Source organism: Conger conger, chromosome 4 (genome assembly GCF_963514075.1).
Source record: "Conger conger chromosome 4, fConCon1.1, whole genome shotgun sequence".
In the NCBI taxonomy this organism is placed as follows: domain Eukaryota; kingdom Metazoa; phylum Chordata; class Actinopteri; order Anguilliformes; family Congridae; genus Conger; species Conger conger.
Genome location: NC_083763.1, coordinates 31,404,364 through 31,429,725, shown reverse-complemented (window position 1 = coordinate 31,429,725; position 25,362 = coordinate 31,404,364). Strand labels below are relative to the sequence as shown.

The following is a 25,362-nucleotide window of genomic DNA, read 5'->3' as shown; positions in this document are numbered from 1 at the left end:
ACTACAATGACCTGAGACACTGTCTCCAGTATCATGTTCTCAGTCTCAGTTTTTATCACTATAACTGTTTGCAGCCTAGGAGTGCTTTCGCTCTGTCAGCCCACATTCACATTGTGCTACTTGCCAACAACCATTAGTGAAACGGTTTCAGCAGAACTTTGTCCGTAGGCAGAGGCAGAGAATGGGCTAACTGCATACCTGCCATCAAACCTTCTATAGCCTCCCTGGTGCCAGATGAAACCATGAATGTCTAATGGCCTTCCTCAAGGCCAGTGGCAAATACAGGTGATCTCATCTCCTGTGCCAATCACACTGCTGCCCGCATGGGTCACATTGGAATTTTACCTCTCTCTTGATATCTAGCTCTGTCTCAAATGTTCCAATAGACAAGGCTTGCCTATATTTGGACGATTGGCTAGTCTGGACCACCACACAGGGCTGTGCAATAGAGGACATTACCCCTTTGTTCCCATGTGCGACTGCGTCAGGAGTTCACCCCTGCCCAGTCAAAGTAATTTTACTGGCATTTATCTGAATCCAGGATGAAGACCACCCTTTCTCCTTAGCAGATAAAGAGCAGGGCACACTGGCACATATGTCTCTAGAAACCCTACCAACCCCATTAATAGTAGCAACACAAATAGTACAGAGCGGCCAGAGACTCCTCGGCTTCGAGCTGGCTGGGGAGACCAAGGTTTCAACTGCTTAACAGGCTCCTCGATGAGATGCTGTGGCAGCTCCCTTACAAGTATGGTACCCGCACCTCCAGACACCCTGCGACAGGTCTGTTGCCAAAACCATGTTAACAGTAGAGGTAAGGTTGCTCTATGATTGTTGATAGAGTCTGTTCTCTGAATGAGCACCCATTCCACTGCTCAGTCCGGTGTTGCTGCGCTGCGCTGCCTCCAGACCATGCTGGAGCTTCAGCTTCTACCATGAAGGTAGGAATGATGATTACACATTAAGATCGATAACCAGGCAGTTGGGGTGCACGACCCCACAAGCCAATGTCTAAAAGGTGCCCAGTGAGCCGTATGTGCAAAAGAACACTCCATGTGAGAATTTCCACATCATGGGCCATCCCTAAAGAGGCCCCACTGGGTGACACATGTGCTGAGACTACCTGGCTGTCACTGTGCATGTTCCCCAGATGCTATCAGGTCAACATTGCTGCTCCACATGCTGTGGGGGCTGCAATTCTGCCAGCCTTATCTCTTAACTTCTGAAGGTGCGTGCTGCTTCCTTGTGACCTTGCTGTAGAGTTCTTGGCTTGCCTCGTGACAGAGTTCTCCATCACTCACAATCTTGGGCGAGAAGATTCTATTGGAGCAGAAGGCGGGGCGACCTGCAGCTTGTTGCACCGGTTTAACGTAAGTTCAAATGTAGGCTTGTTAACTTAACATAACTTCATTTAAACTGGTTGCACCAACTAATTTAGTTCCAATGTAGAGTTAATAAGATAAGATATACTTTATTGAACCCTGTGGGTTAATTTGTCCTCTGCATTTGACCCATCCTAGTTACATAGGAGCAGTGGACAGCCACAGTGCAGCGCCCGGGGAGCAATGTGGGGTTAAGGGCCTTGCTCAAGGGCCCAACGGCTGTGCGGATCATTTTATTGTGGCTCAACCAGGATTCGAACCACTGACGTTGTGGCTCCCAGTCATGTACCTTAACCACTACGCTACAAGCCGCCCCATACAACATACAATTGACACCTACTCCTTACTAGATGGAAAGATGAGATTTTAGATTCCTAAAACAACCGTTGACATAGCGCATGGATTTGTAAGATTTGGAAAGATGTAAGAGAAATTCAGCCAGGTATAAGCTAGCAGGTCATTCTCTGTGATAGATGACCTCATTAATATGTATGATGCGATTGATGTTCACTTGTGCTGTCGTGTTAAAAAAAAAAAATTCTCTCAGCACAGGAATAAATTACTTCATAAAATTATAAAATATTCTAATAAAAAATACTTTATTTCATACCAAGTTAATTATTTGAGAGCAATACTGAAAAAACATCAAAGAAAAAACACCGGCAGTCCAAGTACATTCACTTAAATGCCATAACAAATCACCAGCTAGAATAAGTGGTATAGACTGTAGGCAACCGTTGAGATAATTCAGCCATTATATTAGTTGACATTTGATGTTAGAAGGGCATGAGATGTGAATAGTGATTTTTTTTTTTTATATGCATGTTTGGTCTGAATATAGAAACATCACTGTATGTGACAATGTTTTGCTTTTACAGTCAACTTAGTGTCATGTCCGTTCACAGACCCAAGTGCAGACCAAGGGATAATCAGGAATCGTTGTTTATTCAGTCCAAGTGTCAAAGCTAGGTAATCCAAAAAACAGTGCCAAATCAAGTTGCAAAAATAATGGTAAATAAACAGAAAACACAAAGCGTAGATCAAAACTAAAACAGAAAAGCGAAAAATCAAAAGGGCAAAGGCAAACTCGAAATCAGGCAAAGGTGTGTCTCAGGAATCACTAATAAACAGGCTTAAACAAAATTGGCACTGAATATGTAGATCAACGTTCTGACAAGGAACACTACTGAGACAGGGGTTTAAATACACAAAGGGAAGATACATACTAGGTGTGGCAAGGGAATGAGGAGGGCTAAACAAATACACAACAGGTGAGGAACATAAATGGGCAGTAATACAATAACAAGGGGAAAACGAAAATGCGTACTGGATACACACAGACCCACATGTAATACAAACGGCTCCGGATTAGGGAGTAGACAATTGCACAGAGTAAAGAGACGTAGTGATAGCAGAGAGCAGGTGCAAACGCTTCGCTGAATCAAAGCAAGTAATTAGTGATAGAACAGAGAGGCGGAGTTACAGAGCAGAATTTAAACTGGAGATAAGTTAGTTTACGTGATGTTAGTATGTTAGTTTACTTGATTAAATCTAATTACCCAAAACTAGTGACTGTTAGTTAGTTAGTTAGTTAGTTAGTTAGTTAGTTAGTTAGTTAGACAGACAGTTAGTGTGTTAATATAATTAATATAAAATCTATGTTAGTTGTTATTAGTAAACTACTACTGTCTACAAGATGAAATGGAGAGAAAGCAGGCAGTAAGAACAGTCAAATGTAATTGCTACAATCTGTTCATATTGTATAATTAAGGCAACGCCATTTTTAAACTGGAAATAATAGCCTGCTATGCTCCAATAAGGTTTAGAGAAATGCCCATATGCTAATATATTTTTTAGCTACCAAATAAGGGGAATATAGCATCTTATCATATACCACTGGTATGAGTTGTAATGGTTGTTTACAGTTCTATTTCAACTATCACTCCACGGCTATGTAGCCATGTCAAAATGAAAAACCCTTTTTTCAGCGCACAAGGGAACATCATAATTTGGCGGGGAGAATTGGCGCATACGAAAAGCCCCTGAACGCCTCTGAATCACGGTCCGGGGCTTGAGATGATGCTGCTTGAAGGAGGCATGTTGATCTCTTTCCGGTGGCTGGGGGACGGGGTTGTAACATGGGCGATTGAAATAAATGGGTTACAATTGGCAAAGAAACCCACCGAGAGTCACCAAAGGAGTAATTTAACTATGTACAACTGCAATATGGAGGTAAAGCGGAATTGCATTTCCGCTAAATGCTATGCTAGCGGTTTTCATCATAGACGGCATCAGCGACCACTTCATATAAGCAAAGGAAGCATTAAATCATTCTGCAACCAAAAAGACATGCAGCTTTTCATTACTTTTTTTAAATATTGTAGTGATGAGCACATGGTCAAATTTGTGTCCTAAACACAACAACATCTCGGCATCCTCGGCTGGCCAGTCTCATGGGACATACCAGAAAATTCATGCCCATCATTCACGTGATGTATATACACCATGAAATGATGAAACCATGATACACCATACGTTGAACCCAGACTTCAACACTATCTTGTTTGTTTTTATTGAGCTTTTACCGCCCTATTTAATAGGCATCAGTATACCGGAAGTATCATTCCCGAAGCATCTGCTTTACCTCCCTATTGCAGTTTCTAGTTTAGGAATATTTTCTTAATTCATTCATTATATATGTATGTTATGTATCATATGTGTATCACTGAGCACTTAGGAACACTATACTAATACTGGGTAGGGCTTCCCTTTGCTCTCAAAACAGCCACAATTATTTTCTAGTTTCTGTTCCATGTTGACATGACTGCATCACGCAATTTCTGCAAATTCATGCTGCGAATCTCTTGTTCTACTGAGGTGTTCTGTTCGACTCAGATACGCTGACTGGGAAGGCCACTGAAGAACATTAAACTCATTGTCATGTTCATGAAACCAGTTTGAGATGACTTTTTCTTTGTGGCAAGGTGCATTATCACATTATGGAAGTAGCCATTAGAAGATGGTTACATTGTCGCCATGTTGATTGATTGGTATTAATGGTCCCAATGTGTGCCTTTACTTTGCTTGTGTTGGGGGGGTGTATACCTGTACATATGGTGCACATGCAGGATTAATTCACCTACATACATTATGCAAAGTCATTTAATTTCTCACAGTAAATTATTTCTGTGCTCATCTGTTCAGCCTTTGTTCTCAAGATGCTACAGCTCACTTTAAGAGAAAGGCTGCCATTTGGTGAAAACAGAGCAGACATGTGATTCAAGAATAGTATATTGTTTTTACCATTTAATTAATTATTGTTTTTGAATTTGTTGAACATCAGCAGCATTAACACATAGTTGGTTATCCTATATCTAACTGCAGCTGGATATTTCAGATATTAAGGTCAATTTGTTTGATTGATGGTAATGAATTTTACTGTAAATGAAAGAAACTGACTTCAGCTATCACCAATTTGTAGCACCCATCTGGCTGCTGCATAGCAGCCATTTTGCACCATATCACACGACACCCTTCAGATGTTAGAGGGGGAGGGGAATAAGCCAGTTCAGTTCAGATCAGTTAATATAATTAATTATATGACAGTGGTGCATGTCATCCTCCAGGGTATAGGAACAAAATATATCATCCATAAGGCTCATTTTCTGAGTTTAGTTTTTTATTTTAATATCCAGGATCTTTCTGGTTTTATTTTCCATTTTAAAAAAGTGGTGAAAATCTGATTGGATTATAATAATGCACTTGTAATAATGTGATTTCCAGGATACATTTTTTTGTTTAGGCATTGTCCTTTCTTTTAAGCATAGGCTTTGTTAATGGCCTATGGACATACCATTCACTAGCAATTTCACTGTAAATACCAGCAGTGAAATATTAGATTTAACCCCATGAGTGTAAAAACTAACATTGTGGTAGGTACACCTACCAGTCTTAATAGCATTAAAAGTTTACAGAGAGTAATGTAATTCAATACGATTTGATGGTATAGCATAGACACAAGCAGTCTTTAATGTATTAATTCATTAATTTATGTTTTTATAACCTACCTACAGTACTGTGCAAAAGTCTTTGGCACTTGTATAACATTCTGTACAGAAAAGATTATTCAAAAATAATTCAATGAAAGCTCCTAAATAAACTATACATTTTACATTACATTTTAGTAATTTGGCAGAATAGTTAAAAACTGAATCAAATCAATATTTTTTGTGACCACCCTTCAGCGTTAAAACTGCATCACCACTCTGAGATAGCCAACGCTATCCTGCAGTTCTAAGACAATCAGCAGGGAGGTTGTTCCAAGCATGTTGGAGAACTTGCCACAGTTCTTTGGTTGGCTCCTTGCTTCTGATTTCAGACAGCCTTGATCAAGTTTTTATGTAAAAAGTAGTCAATTGCTTACAGTAATGTTACTTTTTTAAATTAAATACAAAAATGTCTGTGTAAAATTTAATCTTTTGGAAAATGAATATTTGGAAATCTCAAATAAACATAAACACACAAAAAAATTAACATATATATAATAAAGTCTAGGGTGCCTATGACTTCTGCACAGTACTGTATATAAGACTATTAAGACTACAAGACTGTATCCTACATTACTCTCCAGTTCTCAGTTGATGTCGCCATGTCAAGATTGGCTAAGCTATTTTTCATTGCTGTTAAATCGAGATACATCTTGGCTAATTACAAAGATTGTGTCTGAGTCGAACAGATCCAATCCATTGGTATTGTATTGACAATAGGCTGTTAACAACTTTTTTTTGTGTTTGTTTTATATTTCGTCATTTGATGCTATTATAGCCTATGTTGATGCTTAATAAGAAAGATATTGGGGAAACCATTGGATATTCATTTATTAGGCTTAAATAAAGGCGAATAAATAAAAGCATATAAAACAGTTGAAGAATATGCAATATATGCTGTTCTACATCATGTGATGCAGGCTTACAGTCAGTAATTGCTCCTATTGCTATTTATTTGCTTGTACAGTTTAACACTACTTCGACATTCAACCGTTTTTCCTTTTCTTTATTGTATTGATTTCCTGTTTGGGAAATCTTGGTTTTACCCCACTTTAATAAGCATAGCCTTAAGAAATGTCATAATGGAGTCTATTACATTATCAAATTGAATTGATAATTATGAATGAATGAAATGAGAAGAGATGAGGAAAAAAGTTACATTTTTGTTAGTCTGCAAAGGGTTACCCAGCTATTTCTGAGGCTCTAGGACTCACTCCACTCACCACAGTGAGAGCCATTTTCTCCAAATGGAGAACACGTGGAACAGTGATGAATCTTCCCAGGAGTGGCCAGCCTGCCAAAGTGTCTCCAAGGGCACACCGACAACGCATCTGGGAAGTAAAAAAAAAGATCCCAGCAGAACGTTCAAAGAACTGCAAGCCACTTTATCCTCAGGGGAGTGTGAAACTGGGCAGATATGGGATTCATGAGAGAGGAGCAAGGCAGAAAACACTGCTAATCCAGAGAATCATCAATGCTCGCATCACATTAGCAAAAGAGCGCCTGGATGATCTACAAGCCTTATTGGATAATGTTATACAGATAAGTCAAAAGTGGAACTTTTTGGATACCATGGTCTTATTATGTCAGTAAAGCAAGTAAAGCATTTCATAGTAAGGACATCATACCAATGGTTAAACATGGTGGAGGTAATGTGAAGGTGTAGTATGCAATGCTGCCTTAGGACCTGGACGACTTGCCATTACTGAAGCTCTTGCCATACATGAATTCTGCTCTGTCCCTGAAAATTCTTAAGGAGAACGTGTGGTCATCTCCCCATGAGCTGAAGCTGAAGTGGTATTGGGTTATGCAACAGGACAATGATCCAAAACACAGAAGTCCACATTTGAATGAGTGAAAAGAAACAGAATTCAAGTTTTGGAGTGTGGCCTAATCAAAGTTGGATTTGAACCAAACAGATGACCTGAAACAAGCAGTTCAGACTTGAAAACTCACCAATTTATCTGAATTAAAGCAATTCTGTCACGTTTCATGTTTGTCACATCATGTTTCGTGTTTAGTTATTGTCTTAGTTACGTTATTGTCATGTCACGTATTATGTTAGTCTAGTCTTGTTATGTTTTTATGTTTTATTTCAGGTTACGTTTCATTGTCTTGTCATGTTATGTTTTATGTTTAGTTCTTGTTACCATTTATTTCTCAGTCTTGCCATGTCATGTTATATCGTTTATTGTCATAATTTCGCAAACTTGTTATGTCATGATTTATGTTTGTTTCATGTTATGTGGTTCTGTTCATTGTTTAGCATACACTTTTTTGTGTCTTTCTGCAAACCTTGCATTCCTGCTTTCTCTCTCTCCCTTTCTGTCACTCACACCCTAATTGTTTCAATTTCCCTTGTCTTCTTACTAATCTACTAACTTTAGATCAGGATTGGGTAATACTAACATTCTAACCATGTGTTCATGTTACCTTACGTTTCTTGTGCATGTCATTTACTAATTTACTAATGCTAGGGCAGGATAGGTTTATTACTAACGATTACTAATTACCTCGTTAACTTGTCAATTCTCCACACCTGATTTCCATTCGCATGCTGCTCTCAAGCTAATTGTCTGCACCTGTCTGCACCTGCATATAAGCTCAGTTCCATGTCTTGTCTGTGCAAAATTGTTGCCCCCCTGTTTGTCAGTGCACCACTTTAGCGGTATTGTCAAGCCATTTGTCTACCCATTACAATCCAAGCCTGTTTATTGACCAACGGTTATTGACTTCTGTTTTGTTGACCATTGCCTGCCTGTACCAGGTCTTTGCCTGCTGTCTTTGTGCTTTTGCCCCGCGGAGCAGACTTCGGTCACGACCCTGAGCCTGCCTACCGTCCGCCTGTACTTCTGCCCCGCTGACAGCTTTCCTGGCTACCGGACTTTTTGCATGGTGTACCGATTACGAGACTGCCTTCTCCCTCGGTACTGTACTTTGCTTTTGGCTGGATTTTATGTGTATGAACATTGCTTGTTTTTTGACTACGCTCACTGGACACTCCCTGAATAAAGCCCTGACAGGACTTTATTACACCCCTGTTTCTGAGTCGTGCATTTTGGGTCCAACCCCCCACGCATCCGTCTCAAATTTTGCAAATAATAGTGGGCTAAAAGCACCACTTGTCCTCAGAGATGTGACATATCAAAGTGTTTGGTTGCAGGTATTAAGTTCAAGGGGGCAATTGCTTTTCACATGGGTGATTATGGTGATTCATAACTTTTTTCATGAAATTAATTAAATAATATATTTTTTAATTAATAGTGTTTTGTGTTTACTCAGGTTCCCTTTGTCTGATAATATATTTTGTTATATTAAATAATATTAAATATCTAAAATCATTCAGTGCGACAAATATGTGAATCAGGAAGGGGGCAGATATGTCACTGCATTGTGTAGGATCTGTACCAGATCTGTATCCAGTAGACCTACCATATCTCACTGTAAAAGCATGTAAAACATGTTTATATATTGTAGCTACCGTTTATATGCTTCATATGACAAGACAATAGTCATTTATAAAAGCCATACCTTCAGTTCTTAAGAGGAGGTACTCTCTTGTTATGATCAATGAACAGAAAATCTGGCCATCCTTTCCATGCCATTCCAATGATTCATTCATATGAGTGCACTAAATATAGTACCAATTTAAAAGAGAGACAACTTACTTCCTGAATCATGGCATTGATAAAGTGAAACTCAAGATCCCATTCTTATGGCTGTGACACTACATCATAAATTATACTGCATTGTAAGCCTCGAGGTATGTAATAATCTGGGTGAATAAATGAATGGCCATACATTAATTTTGTGTTTGTGAATGCAAATGCAAAGTGTCTCACTGGTAATCTTGTCAGTTATTATATGTTATCAGTTATTAAAGGTGATCAGTAATCAGTGCTTTGGGTTGTGTAGAAATGGATGTTTAAACCATTACTGGATTTTTGAGGGTAGATGTCAGTCCTTCAGTTTCTATGGAAATGTTGTGCTCCTCACTGACCACACACACACACACACACACACACACTTAAGTACTAAACATAGAGCCAGACAGACCAAAAATTTCAGAAATAAATCTATATGTCTTCTTTACTATGAAGAAGCACAACTTGAATAATTGCCAAATGCAAATACCTGGTTATTTGAATATCAGGAACTAAAATTGTCTATTAGATATCATCAAAATCTACTGTAGACCTATTCTGAGCAGCAGCTTAAAGATAAAAGCAAAACTAAAGGATATAGCATCTGGACCTGTCAACAGAGATGATGGCAAGCTTGGATTAAAACCACCATTGGATAAAAACCACCATTGGTTTAACAGAAAATCACAAAACTGAGCACTTGTCGCATTATTTAAAATTATAATGTCAATACCTTTATTAATTTTTTGTCTTCATCTGTGCTGCCTTTAAGAGTTTTAAATAGCTGGTTTCCTTTGCAAAAATGTATGAGTGTGTACAAGGTTGCCCTTTGTTATATTTATCACCAAAGAGTAATTGCAACAGTGAGACTTAGGTTAACGAGAGTGACCAGTTTAAAATGGCAAAACTTTAGATATTCACCTAACGATACTTGGCTGGCTATGTTATTAGTGTGGTTGCTTCAGCCACCACACTCTGCTCTCTTGCATACTTATTATTAGTGTGGTTGCTCAGCAACCACACTCTGTTCTCTTCCATACTTATTATTAGTATGGTTGCTCAGCAACCACACTCTGTTCTCTTGCATACTTATTATTAGTGGGCTATTCCCACTCTTTTTTCAATCTTTATTCTTTATTCTCCATAGTTTTTGGCACCTAATTACTAAAGCATACTTTGACTTAGGAACTTCGTTCAAACTTTAAACTGTTCAGCTTGCTTAGGAGATGTGTGTTATTAATTATTGATATCTTTTATACTTTTGGAATTATTTCACTTTAAATTCAGATTTTCCGATTTTGACATTTTTTACTCTCAATTTTTACATTACATACACATTATACATCGAACTGTTCAGTGTTTCATACTGTTTCTCAATGTTCATAGGATTATATAGTCTATGATTATAAATACTCTATTATTTTTTTTTTAATTATGAGCATTTGTTTGAAAACAGTTTTCTTTTCACTCACTCTTTTTATTTTTTTCGGATTTTTCCTGTTTTCTCCCAATTTTTCTCCCAATTGTACCCTATCTATTACAATTGGGACAACTAGGGATACACCGCCTACACCCCATCCCTTGGTGGCCCAGATGGATCAGGTGCAAGAGTAGTACATGATTATCAATATGCAAAAATATTGCAACACACACATGCATATTTATACAAGCATGCAGTTACGTGCACATATGTCCACACACACAATCATTTTTTAATTCTAAGTCAAAAATTATAACCACAGTCAGATATACTGGAATGAAAGAATGTGACTATCATACTACAAAAGAAGTATGCAATATGTATATGCAATGTTTTATTGTAATCAAATGTGTAACACTGTAAAGTTGTCCTCCAAAGAAGTGGTGGGCATACAATGAAAAATAGATATTGCAATAATTAAAAGCTTGCGATTTCATGTATGATTTATAATGAATGACAATGTTTTCATGAGATACTTGAATGTTTAAATGTTCCTCAAAGCAAAATAAACATTTTAACTTTAGAATTATGCTTTGATTTAGATGAAGAGCATTTTTCATTCATAACTGATGGTAGAACAGTTTTTGAATTCATAAACCATATGTGTAGCAGTACTGGTTGTGAAGGCCTATTTCATTAAAAACATAACAATTATGCCTTTAAGGGATGAGATCTATGGCAGTAACTTTAAGCTAAAATTGCCATTTTGAACATCTGACTCAGAAATATGAATTGTTCAAAACAATTCGAAGAAACACTGTGTCTGTCCTGTTGTATAGTCACACATGCAAGCAATTTTCTTTTAGCAGGTGGAGTTCACTGGCACAACTAAATTCAGGTAGGAAAAGAGAGGCTTCAGAAAATACTGTAATGGCAAATCATGCTACGAGAGTTTTCAGCTATCTTTGTGAATAAAACAACATCCATCCATTATCTTAACCAGCTTATTCTGGACAGGGTTGCTGGAGCCTATCCCAACATACATTGGGCGAAAGGCAGGAATACAAGGGGAGAACATGCAAACTCCACCCTGGCTGACCGGGATTCAAACCCAGGACCTCCTTGCTGTGAGGCAGCAGTGCTACCCACTGCACCATCCATGCCACCATAACACAACATGTTATTGTATTTCTGCAGGAGCATCTTAGAAGGCCACGTAGTGTCCAAGAGCATCCTTTAATGGTCCTGCTATGAATGCAACAATTCCTTGTAGTGTGAATGACGGTTTGTTAAGTTGACCAGAAATTCAGACCCAGGGTAGTGTCTGCACTTGTTTCTTTGTACAGCAGTTGTCGACTAGTGTAGTTGTGTGTGTCTGAATGCCTGCAGATTCATTTCTGTGACGAAGGGTCTTTACTTTTCAAGCTATCTGGGCACTCTTCAGGTGTCTTCAGTGGCCACAGCCCTTCTTGTAATGCAGGCAGAAGCGTATTCACTCCTGCCTGTAGAATACCTTCATTGACTGAAAGGAGTGGGACCTCCCTTGAATATCCCATACTCAGACTGGAGTGTGGGGAGGAGCACTGACTCTTAATCACACTTGTAACTTGTTTCATTGTTGTTGTGATGATATGAGAAACAAGGCATTCTGCCGCCACCTGCTCAGAGCCCGACTTCAGTTGCACAGATTCAAATGTGTTGGACACAAGCATCCCATACCATTCACTTAGTGGCAATGGTCTTAACCAAATGAAACATTCCAATGTGGTGTTCTTCTCTGTTGACGTAATTGCCAAAGCCTAACTATCACAGAATGCACAACAGAGACATTGGCAAAAGGAATCAAGTATTGTTTACTTTTTTTTGTCGACTTTAACCGGGTAGTTACCATTTTTTATGTAACCACTCAGGGCAAGGGGTAATATAAGCCAGCCTCCTCTTTCTTGGTGGAAGACCAAGGCCTCGCAAATGTTCAACAGGTTCCAGATGGGTACTCATCATATTTTGCCATCACATGTTCCTGTTTGGGTACTTCCCATACTGCTTGGACCTTTCTCGCTGTATGCTGAAATGTTTACAGCTGCAGTGGAAAGCCTCATGTTTCCCTCAATGTATCCAATGTATAATTAATCGGTCTACTCGAATAGGTAAGCTTTCATGCTTGAAGAGACCATGTTTGAGATTCTTGAATTGTGCCTCAACACTGGCTGAGCTTGCAGTAATGTTATCACTTTTAAAGTGAGGCACCATTATGCCTGTCCAGAGAGGCAGGTAGCATGCCTTTCTTATCACATGGGGGACTAGCTCGGGAAGGAAATGTAAATTCTCCCATTCACCATCATCCTTAGCAAGTATCTTGCTCTCCTCAAAAATGTCTGTCACCCAGCTCTTCAGTTCTGTTTTGCATGCATGAATGGATTCATTGGTCTCAACCTTTTCCAAATCTTCTTTGATGGAAGGAATCGGGACATATCCCTCCACAATTTTTATCTTCAGTTGTGTCTTGCATGTCTCTGAGATAACTGAGATAACAGATAATATTGGCTGATCAACTTGATGCAGTGTGACATCAACTCTTATAAAACCAGGTGGTAGCTCTGATAACTCGTTCCCCATTAGCACACCAAAACATGAATTTATGAAGGACTTCAAATCAGGGTGTGTGGTAAAGGCATTGACAAGAACCCCCAACAATACAAGCGAGAAATCACATATTGCTTCTTTTGGCACAACTGCTCCTGCCCAATGCTATTCTGAAAGCCAGTTTCCTAGGCATCGATGTTGTGACGTTCAGAGAGCATTTGCACCACTGGAGTATGAATTGAACTATCTCCTTGTGAAGAGAGAATTCCCTGGTATAAGAAGATGTGTCCAAATGTATTTTTAGTTTTTTGACGACTGTGCCTGTAGCATTAAAACTCACAACGGTGCCTCAGTTTTTTGATTGTGACTTGTAGAGTTGCATTTGAGATGGGGTCCATTGCAAATGGCAAATAAACTTATCAGGACCAATGTCATGTATGCTCCCATTGTGTGGCACACTGTATTTCAGGAGTTGAAGTGAAAGAATGGGGTCCCTGTCTCCTAGCTCCTTGTTGCCCCTCTCTTGTTTGGCTTTTGTTAATGTGGGCAGATTTGATATGGTCGCCATCCATGTTTTTGAGAGCCACAGGAGCTCACCGACATGTGGCTGTTTTCAACCTTCCCAGAGGACACTCGTGCTGTTAGATGTCCAGATAACATGCATTTGATTTTCCAGTGTGGAGACTCTCATCAATATTCTGCATCATCTATGTAAACACCACTGGCTTGTCAATCTCAGGGATCTTTTCACTGGTAATGGACTGTTTTTCATTGCACTCAGTGCAGTGCCCGATGATATCAACAAACTTTGAGGCAGCATTTGGATACACCTTTACCCTCCTAAACATTAAAAGGAATCACACCACATAGTTAAAATGCATTGTAGGGACCATGTAACTACACTTCCCATGATTCCACGGGACACTTTTGCGACGTCCACCCTGGCATGACATCTAGTTGCTCTCTCTCTTGGCCCTCTCACCCTCTTCACGCTCTTGCAACTGCCTCAGCCTGCTCCCGACACTTGGACAGGGGCCAAATTATCCTCAGCGCACCAGTAGGCCTCATGGACACACCTAGCGGACATCTTTCAGAACCAAACAGACTAGACGACATCACGCAGCACACGGGAACACCCAAGCTTTGCGTACCTCCCCAGGACATTGATTCTCAGCACCATCGCCGATTCTACAGGGACAGCACAGTCTTTTGGATCCAGCAATGTGTATGAACTCAGCAAGACTAAACAATGATGTTTACCTGATATTTTGAATCTGTGTTTCTATATTTCCTGTGTTTGATCTGCACTTCATTGTACGTCGCTCTGGATAAGAACGTCTGCTAAATGCCTTGTAATGTAATGAATATTTGTTTTTGTTTATCATTTGAATGCAGTCTGTTAGTTGTTTACGTGAATAGGTTCGCCGTCTTTCGCGTGTATAGAGTGAAGCTACACAGAGCCTCTTGCTCCTCAAAGCCAACTTTAACACTCTCAGTCAGAACTCCTAACTAACTTAGCTGGTAGTTGTGAATAACCTACTAACCATGTATAGTAATACTGAGACGGGTGCGTGGGGGTTGGACCCAAAATGCACGACTCAGAAACAATAGTAATATAAAGACCCCTCAGGGCTTTATTCGGGACGAATCCCAGGAGAGTAGTCAACACAAGCAAAGTCCATACACGTAGATCCAGCCAAACAAAAGGTAAACAAACAAAAAGCACGGTGCCGAAGGAAGAGGCAAACTCGTAGTCGGTAGACGTGCAGGGAGGTCCGGTAGCAGGAGAGCTGTCAGCGGGGCAGATGAACAGACGGACAGCAGGCAGAGGCGTAGTCGTGGGCGAAGCGGGAGTACCATGAAACAATCAGCGAAGCAAAAGTACAAAAACGGTAGGCGAGGACGTAGTCAAAAAACAAACGATGGTCACAAAACAGAAATCAATAAACAATGGTTGGTAAACAGGCGTGGATCGTAACGTGTAATCAATGGTAGTAAATGCTCAAGAGTTGCGTGGTAAACAGAGGCAGACAATTTCGCAGTGAGCAGTTGCGCGACTGGGCTATAAATGCGGGTGTAGACAGGTGTAGACAATTAGTTAGAGCGTAGCAAGAAAATGGAAAACAGGTGCGATGGAAGACAAGTTTAACAAGGAGATTAGTAATCGTTAGTAATAAACCTATCCTGCCCTAGCATTAGTAAATTAGTAAATGACATGCACGAGAAACGTAAGGTAACATGAACACATGATTAGTTTGTTAGTTTCTACCCAATCCTGATCTAGCGTTAGTAGTTTTAGTAAATAGACAAATGGAAACAATTAGGGAGTGAATGACAGAAGGAGAGAGAGAGAAAAGGCGGAACGCAAGGTTTGCGGAAAAACATGTAAAAGTGTATGCATAAACCGTGACCAGTTAACGTAACAATAAACATAAATCAAAACATGACACAAAGCGAAACTAAGACGATAACCACTCAACATAACCAGGTAATATAATCGTACGAAAACATAACTAGACATGACAAGAAAATAAATCGTAACGAAACATAACTAAACAACATGACGAACCTAGACTAACATGATACATGATAAGACAATACAAGACTAATACAAAATGAATAAACATAAAACATGGCGAGACAGACCTGAAACGTGACAAATACTTTGAGTTGAAGCTACGCTTCCCTCTTTGTCGAGTGATACCCGTTCATTTATTCCGCCACATAAGCCTGCACTAGCTACTTTTACTTTTCCTTTGTACAAAGGACACATCTGCTTATGTGCACATGCACACAAGCAAACTCATTACCTTACCCTACCTAACTTCCTGTTATTTCAACCCCATATCTGTTCTGTGTTTGTGCATCTGTTTAATAAATATATTTTATTAAACTGGGTGCCTGTTTTGGTGTCACATAGACATGAAAGCCGAGTCAAATCAGTCTTTCGAAGAACTTCCAACCTTCAGGTTATCTGTATGTTCAATCATTAATTTTGGTTATTTTAATTATTACTCAAAATATTAAATTTGTCATTAGATATTTCAAATAGTAATTTTATGGGACTGATTACTTTTTGCAGTTATGCTAAGATTATTAGCACAAAACGCTGTATATATCAATCCTAGCAATGTGCACATAGCATGGAGGGAGGGCCATATCCCACACAATTTGTGCGCCCTGTGTGAGGACTGAGATGTATACATTTCAAATAGTCATCCTCACTATTTCATAGACAATAAAATCCCTACGTTATTTGCCGGCCCGCACGAGGACCCTACAACATATTACAACAAAGACTGTGGTCCCCACAATTCCTTGCCACACCACTTCTCCTATACAGATACATCACAACTCGTAAACTTCGGTATCACCCTTGGTATCATTCCCACTTGGAACTTCGACTTGGGGGGCCATTCAAGTGCTTATTTCAGAGTCGGAAAGTTGTATTCATAAGAATCTGCCATGAATTGAACACACAGTGACTGAGCAGCTCTGAGCTTCTTTTCTGCAATTGAACCAATCCCAAAAACTACCCACTCATATGGTACTCCTTGTCGGTAATTTGCACTAGGTGTACTTTCCACTGCAGAAAATATTTGATTCCAAAACAGAGTATTTGAATCTAGGTCTGATGTGTAAACATCTGGATTATAATTAATGCGTCAGACTTTGACAATGACACAGTAACACCTCACCTCTGTGATTGGCTGTTATAAATGCATAGTAACCACCTAGTAATTGATTATTAATACCTTAGCAAATTATATTGACTTTTATAGACGTATACAGGCTTCATAGACTTTCATTATACATATATATATATATATATATATATATATATATATATATATATATATATATATATGCATATGCAAACTTTTTTGGACTTACACTCAGTAAGCACTTAAGTAGATTTTAGGTAGACCTGTACACCAGCTTGTTAATGCAAATATTTAATCAGCTAATCATGTGGCAGCAACTGAATGCATAAAATCATGCAGACATGGGCAAGAGTTCAGCAAGTGTTCAGACCAAATGTCAGAATGGGGAAGAAATGTGATCTCAGCGACTTTGCGGAATGATTATTGGTGCCAGGGTGGTTTGATATCTCAAACTGCTGATCTCCTGGGATTTTCATTCAGAACAGTTTGCAGAGGATGGTGCGAAAAACCAAAAAATAGACTTAATTCAACATTTATTTATCATTTATGGTTGAAATAGTTCCATTAACCCTTTCCACTTTGCCCCCCTGATGCCAATTTCCACCAATTTTGTACTTGTCCTATAAAAGTGTCAATATCTCAAAAACGGTTTACTGCACACACATGGTTAAAGACTTAAATTAAAGAAGAGGTTTGTACCATTCATACATTTGAGACAAAACAAATTTATGTCAGAGAATGTACATACAGTGTACACAAAACCTACGCTAAAAAATAAATGAATAATGTTTTCATGTTTTAGCACTACATTACATTACATTACATTAGCGCTACATTGCACTAGCGCTGATAATATCCCGTCTTTCATTGTTGACACATTGTGACATAAGATCCAAACAGAATTTGATGTTAGTGAAGCAAACAGCATTTGGGAGCAATTCTAGCAAATTGGGAAAATTTTAAACAACTTTACGTTTTTAATATTACATTGTTACTGACGGGAATCTCTAAGGCTGTTTATTCGGGACGCGAAACGGTTTGAGAGCCTTAGCAAAAGTGCCATCTACTACTTTAAAAGTGGTTTGCCTAACTACTTTATACACAAGTAATATTTTAACAATACCAGAAATAAAACTTTATCGGTCTCACCATAACCGTCTATTTAATAGCCTACACTTTGCAAACGAACTAACCACGTAGCTTCAATTATGAATGAATCCATGGCATAGAATATACAGTAATAGCCTGCATTCAAAAATATGAGAACGTAACCACAAGAGGGAACCATGTCGATCTAGGAGCTGGTCTGAACTGGTCAACTAGCTACCAGCTGTTTTAAAACCTAGTTTGAGCTGTTTGGTTATATTTATATAGCGCCTTTATCCAAAGCGGTGTACAGTTTATGCTTCTCATTCACCTGGTCATACATTACACCAAATAGGTTGTAATGGTCCTAAGGTTACATTGGTACATTTTTAATATGGTACAGCTCACTATTTAATTAGTCTGGTTACAGCTAAATAACTGTTCAAGCAACCACACTAAAGGTTATTCGCAAACTTTATATTGAAGTGTTGCCAATTAAATTCCGAATGTAAGTTTAAAATCAGTCAACAAAATTAATGATACAGAATACCCATGGTACGTTGCATTTTCTTTGATAGCGTTATTAAAATGGGTCAACTTCAAAAGCAGCAGAGGTCACGTCAAGCACCAGGACTCAAACACACCACATCAAAACGCATTTACTGACGGCTGGGTCAGAGCGAACCCAGACTGCGAGACTGACACCCCCGCACTGTTTCCGACCATGCGTGACGTACATTGTTGGAGTGGATTGTGGAGTGACGTCACGTGTCTGTGCATAGTGTGGTGTGTCTGGGTGCCTGAATGTTTGTGGATGGTCGGGCTCAGAGCGGAGCGGACACCGATTGAAGGAGACGAAGCTATTTCTTGAAGCAGGCAAGGTTATTTATCATTTCTGCTACCTAGTAACTTTTCACATCGCTCAGTAGTTCATTGGGAGGGTTATAAAGCATGTAGCTGGTTAGCTTATTTAGGAATTAAAATAAAGGTGCTAAGCCGGTTAGCTGGCAGGCTAAGCTTGTAAACAACGTGCAGTAACATTAGCTCGCTAGCCAGTAAACGTTGCTGATTTCTGAGGGTGTGTAGGGAACTATCAGCTAATTATTTTTTTATATCGGAAACGTGATTCTACAAACATGGCTATGCCAAAGACATGCGTTAGCTAACCATCTAGCCTCAACATTATTAAAAAAGTGCGTTTTGGGTATTTTGGCACCGTTGCTTTAGTTGGAAAATGGCATTTGTGATGATTTTTTTTTGCAGAAAAAATGGGTGGAAAGATAACGTTATGCTAGCTAGCTGGTCGGCTATCTTGCCTGATTGTGAGCTTGCAATATGGATAACGTTATCCGACGTTGCTAGCCAGTTACATTTTCCATTAATTGTCCTTTAAGCTTGTAGCACATTGCATTTTAAATGAGTGTTCTTTGACTGCATTCTGGTGTCCTCTGTTACTGGGGGCGATATTTTGTTTTGAAGATACCCTCATTCAACATCGAGTAATCGGGTAATTTTGGCGAAGGGATGAGTGAGCGAGAGATCAAACCAGCTCACCACTAGTCGTGGTTGTGAATGTCATTTATTATCTAGATAACGGTAGTTAAATAGGCGAATCCAGCATCCCAGAGCTTGCAGAGGGAGGGGTACGGGGCACGGACAGTAGAGATGAATAACTAGAGCGGGATGTCTGAGCCTCATTCCTGCTAATACTAGGGGGCGGGGTGGAAGGAAAACACGGTATCTCCATCAACGCACGTTTTTTGGGGAGGGGGTAGCACCATGTGAATACATAGTCTAGCATGCAAAAACTATGAAACGAGCGAGGTTAATTTGTGTATACACAAAGGACCACAACTAAACTAAGTAGTGGGGATTTAATTATTGACCTAGACCCAGCGGCGAGCAGGCTCAAAATCTCTCCGAATGATGAAGTCTGGCAACCTGGCAAGCTAACGTTCTCTGTCAGGAATTTGAGCGCTCAGTGTTTTTACGCACAGTGCCGGGTGCCATAAGGGCTATGTTCATTATGACGCTAGGCTGGCTTTTTCACCGCGGTTTCAGGGGAAACATCTGGTGCGAATAAGCCCCGAATTTGCGCGGTTGGTTGGTCGATTAGATTCTTCGTTCTGGAATTAATCTGGAAAGTATCGGTAGTGAAGACCGTCCTGGACGTCAGCGGGTGGATGATCTTTTTAATCTGTAGTGTTTCAAGTCATTGGATATTTGCCTTAAAATCGTCACAGACCCGGCGATTTATAGGCTGATGGTGGGCTAAGGCATGCATTCTGACGAGGTAATATGCTTAAATGTAATTAATTTTAAACAATTTACGGTTTTTAATGAAAGCTTTTGAGTTGGAAATATTTAGATTTGGAAATTGCGTAATTGGACCCTAATCTTTCGCTAAGTTTCTTAAACTGGTTAGACAACCCCCTGGAGTCTCTGTGTTATTGTTGTAATTCTCTTTTACATGGGTGTTTTACGGTAAATGTAATATGATCTGTGGTTTGAGCCGCGTTTGTTAACATGTGGGGGAGTACCTGCGAAGTTTGTACTAATTCTTGAAATTAACTTAATTTCTTCATAATAGTTTATGGTTTGTTGAACAGCTAGCCTGTATTTCCAGTAACATTACCATTAACTGAACGTTGTTGAACAAGGTGACGTTGACGAGTGAATTTGGCTCAATCATCTGCAAGCTGGGACCTCCAGTTTTCAGCCAAGGGAATATATGAGCATTATTACAAGTAGAAGATATGGAAATTAGCCCCAGTAAAGGCCACTTGCTCAGTAATATGAGGTCATGTGTTCTGATAAGTAAATTCTGGTCTGAAAATCTGGTCTTACTTCCAGGATCACCGTGATGAATCATAATAACTATTTATTCATTTATTTATTTATTTATTTTTGCACTATGCATCATTGTAAGAAACCTTGACATGTTGGGTGGGTTAAAATGCCAATAGGTGGATAAGTGACTGGATTAAATAATGCTTACTTGATGTGGAAAATCTTTCTTTTCCTCTCTAGGAAAAAAAAACAAAACAACAAAAAACTTTATACAAGCCATTATCGTCGACATGTACGTGTCATTGGGGCACTTGAAAATTGTGTAAGCACTACAAGATAAAAAAAAAAACGCCAGAAGGATTCAGCTCATCTTGCAGAGGACCCCTTTTCTTAGCCTAAGATGGCGGGCGCTCAGACCGGTTTGAATACCCTGTGCCAGGAGGCGGCGCCCTTTCAGGGCAACCTCAAAAGGCCGAGCCGTGAGAGGCCGGCGGACGCGCCCATCAAAAAGCGCGTGATGGCGGAGATTAACCTGAAGCGCAAGCACCTGGAGGTGCCCTTCAGAACCCCCAAGATAAAGAAAGAACACATAGAGGAAGAAGAGGAGGTCGAGGAGAAGAAGAAGAAGAAAGAGGGCCGGCGGGAAGACCGGGAGAAGGGCGAGAGGCAGTGGTCCGAGGAGGTGGACGATAGGAGCGGGAAGCAGTACCCGGCTCCCTCCTCAGGCGGGGCCCTGGACCTGAGCCCGGGGCTCAAGCACACGCTGGCCCAGTTCACCCTCAGCAGCCAGAGCTCTCTGGGCGGCCCCGCCGCCTTCTCAGCCCGCGGGGCCCAGGACCTCCTGGCCCCCCTGCCCTCCCCGCCCGTCCTGGGCGGGGGTCCCCTCCTGGTGCCCTGCGACAGCTCCACGGAGCTCACGCACTCCCTCCTGGAGGGCGAGTCCATCACCTCCTTCATGGTGGGCGGGGTGAAGCGTCTCTGCCTGCCCCAGGTGCTGAACTCGGTGCTGAGGCAGTTCTCTCTGCAGCAGATCAACGCCGTGTGCGACGAGCTCTACGTCTACTGCTCCCGCTGCGACAGCGAGCAGCTGCATGTCCTCAAAGTGCTGGGCATCCTGCCCTTCAACGCGCCCTCCTGCGGCCTCATCACGCTCACCGACGCCCAGCGCCTCTGCAACGCCCTGCTCCGCCCGGGCGCGGCCCTGAACCCGGGCGGGGCTGGCGGGGGGGGCGGCGGGAAGCTGAGGGAGGGCGAGAGCAGCTTTCGGGTGGAGCACCAGTGCCTGGGGAAGTGCCAGGGCGTGTTTGCCACGCAGCTCTACAGCCACCCGGACGCGCCCTGCATTCAGTGCGTGCAGTGCCACCTGCTGTTCGCGCCGGCGCGCTTTGTCATGCACTCGCACCGCTCGCCCGACAAGCGCACCTGCCACTGGGGCTTCGACTCGGCGCGCTGGGCTCGCTACCTGCAGCTGGGCAGGAAGCACCTGGGCACGCCCAGAGAGGCCGGGCTTCGCCGGCTGCTGGAGGAGGTGAAGGAGAAGTTCCACTGCCCGCTGAGGAGGGCGCCTCTGGACAAGGTGAGCGCCGTTTCCGCTTTTCTTAATCTGCCGTATTTCAGAGAGAGGGGTTAGGACACTGAGTCGGGGTGCTCCCCAGATTTGCTAATTTCCTCTGGGGGCTCCCTGGTGTCCTAGCTAAATTCCCAACCTGGCTCTTTCAACCTGCCGCCTGATTTAATTGGCAAAACATTGTTCACTCCTTCTCCTCCTCAGCGAGTGTGTGGTTCTGGCACAAAATGGCAGCTGTGCGTGGGTGCTACACATTGGCGGTGGTTGAAGAAAGTTTCCCCCTCATCAGAAGTGCTTTGAGTGTCTAGAAAAGTGCAATATAAATACAATGATCTTTCAATCTATCTTATCTATCTAGTGATCTGTGTATATAATGGGCAAATAAGTCTTTACCCCTCCACCTGTACAAGGGAGGTGCTCTTACACAAAATGGCTGCATATAGGGTGCTGCATCACAGTCCCTCCTCTGTCACAGACGGTTCAGTTTAAATTCAGAATGGTCATTCATTCGGTCCTCCATTTATTAATTCATCCGACTGTAGGCTGCTGTTCAGTGATGTTTGCTGCTCTGCGTGACGCTTCAGTAGAATGTGGAGCTTTAACACAGACCTTCTTTCAGCTTTTGATTCTGCTCACGTTGTGCTTCTGGTTCCAGCACGCACTGTGCACGGAAAGCTTATTTCAGTACCAACTCCAGGGCTGCCGCGGTCGACCGTCCAACAACAAGGGTTGGAACGCGTTCGGAGGGTAAAAGTAAAAGACCTGCCGATGGCTCAGTTTTGTTGTAAAAACCATGACGGAACACAGGCTGCTTCACCTACCCAGAAAGTGGATTGTAAAAAGAAAGAAAAAAAGTTTGTCATCTGGTCCGGGAAGTGAGTTTTATTGGTATTTATGTACATTCCCCTGCACATCGTTGTACAGGACTGGAGTTTTAGAGCCAAGTGTTAAAAATGTGGGTTTTGAAAGTGGTACTGGCAGATGGCGTGATCAAAGATTTAAACGACAGCTCAACAACAGTCATTGTGGGTGTCTGCGGGGGATTTTTTTTCCCGTCAGTTGTTTTGAGACAGTCTGAAGGGAAAGAATGGAGGAAGGTTTCCTGCAGTTTGAGTGTTTTCTTCAACCAGGGTTGACCCAGACGGCATTATAGCCCCTGTCCACGTGTAGTCTCGCCTGCCGAGGGGTCAGGGGGCGGAGTGCAGACCGTTTCCATGGGAGCGGTGGCAGGGCGGAGGGGGGGAGGGAACCAGCTGGCTTGTTTATGACCTGCAGGGGTGGGTCACTCAAAGGTCACTGAGCCGTAACTCAAAACTGAATGACATTTTGAGATGTTTTTCCCAGGCAGATCGTTAATTTTATGTTAAGGTTCATTATTGTTTAATTGCTTATAATGGGTGGTATTGTGGTATAATAGTTAGGGAAATGGGCTTCTCAGTCAGAAGTTGACGGTTTGATTCTCAGCTATCCCTCTGCCATTTGCACAAAAGTGCTTATTTCCTGAATAAAATAAATATCCATCTTGGTAAATGGATTGTATGTAAAAATGTAAATGTCTTAATTCTTCGTTTTGAAAACACACAAAAAGGAGCTCTCTCTTCAACAGCAGCTCATAATAATCAAGTCATTTTTATGCTTTGTGAGCAGCACTCTCTCATATAGAAGAGGAGAAATCACCTCATCCTATCACCTCTCAGCCTATTATTGAGTTCACCTGTTTAGTTTAATGGGGAACAGGTGTGTCAATAATACCTGAGGTGTCCCAATCCCTGCAAGTGTCTACCCTTTAACATATAAAAAAAATAGGATTTTATGCATGTACGTATTTTAAGATAGAAAAGAAAATGTTAAAATCTGGAAGGGTGAGGTCAGAAAGTGATTGATTTCTGACAAAATGCCCCAAAAGTAATTTCTCTCTTGTCAATTTAAATGTATTTGAAATGTATTTGCATTCACCCTGAAATTCTGCACTTACTGTGCCAGCAGTGTTTTCTCTAAGAACAGGGCCGTAGTGTGAAGTGGAGTGAGTAGTCTTTTCCCTGGTTCTTTAGATGTCACCTCTGAAAACGCAGTGTCACCAAATGGTGCTCAGAGATTTTGAAAGGGCATTATGGGATTATGGTGTCGCCGCGGAGTCAAGCTAACCGTCTTGTGACCTCGCTGCCGGACTGCAGTGCATCCGTGTGCATGTCTGCATGTATCTCTATGTGTCTGTAGGTTCAGAAACCTCTCGCTATTGGCTTCGTTGAAAAATGGCCACCATACCGAAAAAAAAATGCTGAAGCATTGCTATCCCAGTCCTTTCTGGTCCCAACAGGCAAATACTGTGCAACCCTGGGACTACTAGCAACATATTGAAATACATTTGCTCTCTACTTGCACATATCCCAAACTAAAGTTTGCCTGTGACAATTCATTTCCGTCACAGTTATCTGTGGTCTGTCCGTGAGGGAAAGAAAAGTGGAGTGAGTTTTTGACATTGGCCAGCATGGTAATGATGGTCACTCGTTACCTGGCAGAGCTGAAATCGCCAAGATATGAGCCGGAAACTAACAGTGCTGGCAGGTCTCGTGGTAGGTGACGGTTGAGGGTTTTGGTGATGGAAGCAATGGTGAAGAAAGCACTGGCTCTCTGCTGTTACATGGCCGTTTTTGTGCACATTCCCTCCTTTTATTTGGCTGTTTTTGGAGGACTGCTCCAAGGGGTTCTTAACTGATTGCGTTGTTGTGTTTAGCCAAAAGCACCAAAATCACGGTCCTCTGCCAGCATGCTCCTGTATGCTGCTGTCCTGTCGAGTGTCAGCTGGAGCTGTGTTAACGGGTCAGTGCCGTCTCTCTTTAGGAGAGAGGGCCTCTGCTCTGAAGCTGTACAAGGTCTGTGGTGGAAATGCTGTCATCTGGCAAGTCGTCTGGCCTCCGAGTCCTCCGAGAGGCGCATTCCTGTGTACCTTCCCAGACCCGTGGAGTCCCTACCACATCTCTAGAACCCACCCTTCTCAGCTTCATGCTCGACTACTCGATTATACTAATCAGTAATTAGTAGTCTACTGGACTACTAGTCATTAATCAGTAGACTACTCGACTACTACCTTAATCATTAATCAGTTGACTACTCGACTACTAATCAGTAATCAGTAGACTAGTCCACTACTAATCAGTAATCAGTAGACAAGTCCACTA

General features: G+C 41.3%; 1 protein-coding gene across 3 annotated transcripts in view; it reads left to right on the top strand.

Annotated features, from left to right (window-relative positions):
- Positions 1-18,646: 18,646 nt before the first annotated feature.
- The window catches only part of LOC133125752 (ski-like protein), a 33,661-nt gene continuing 26,945 nt past the window's right edge, over positions 18,647-25,362 (top strand). For all 3 annotated transcript variants that reach the window (XM_061237328.1, XM_061237329.1, XM_061237327.1), the window contains exons 1-2: positions 18,647-18,707; positions 20,857-22,192. In XM_061237328.1, coding sequence (XP_061093312.1) covers positions 21,017-22,192 — 1,176 coding nt within the window. In that variant the 5' untranslated portion in view covers positions 18,647-18,707; positions 20,857-21,016. The remainder of the gene's footprint in view (positions 18,708-20,856; positions 22,193-25,362) is intronic.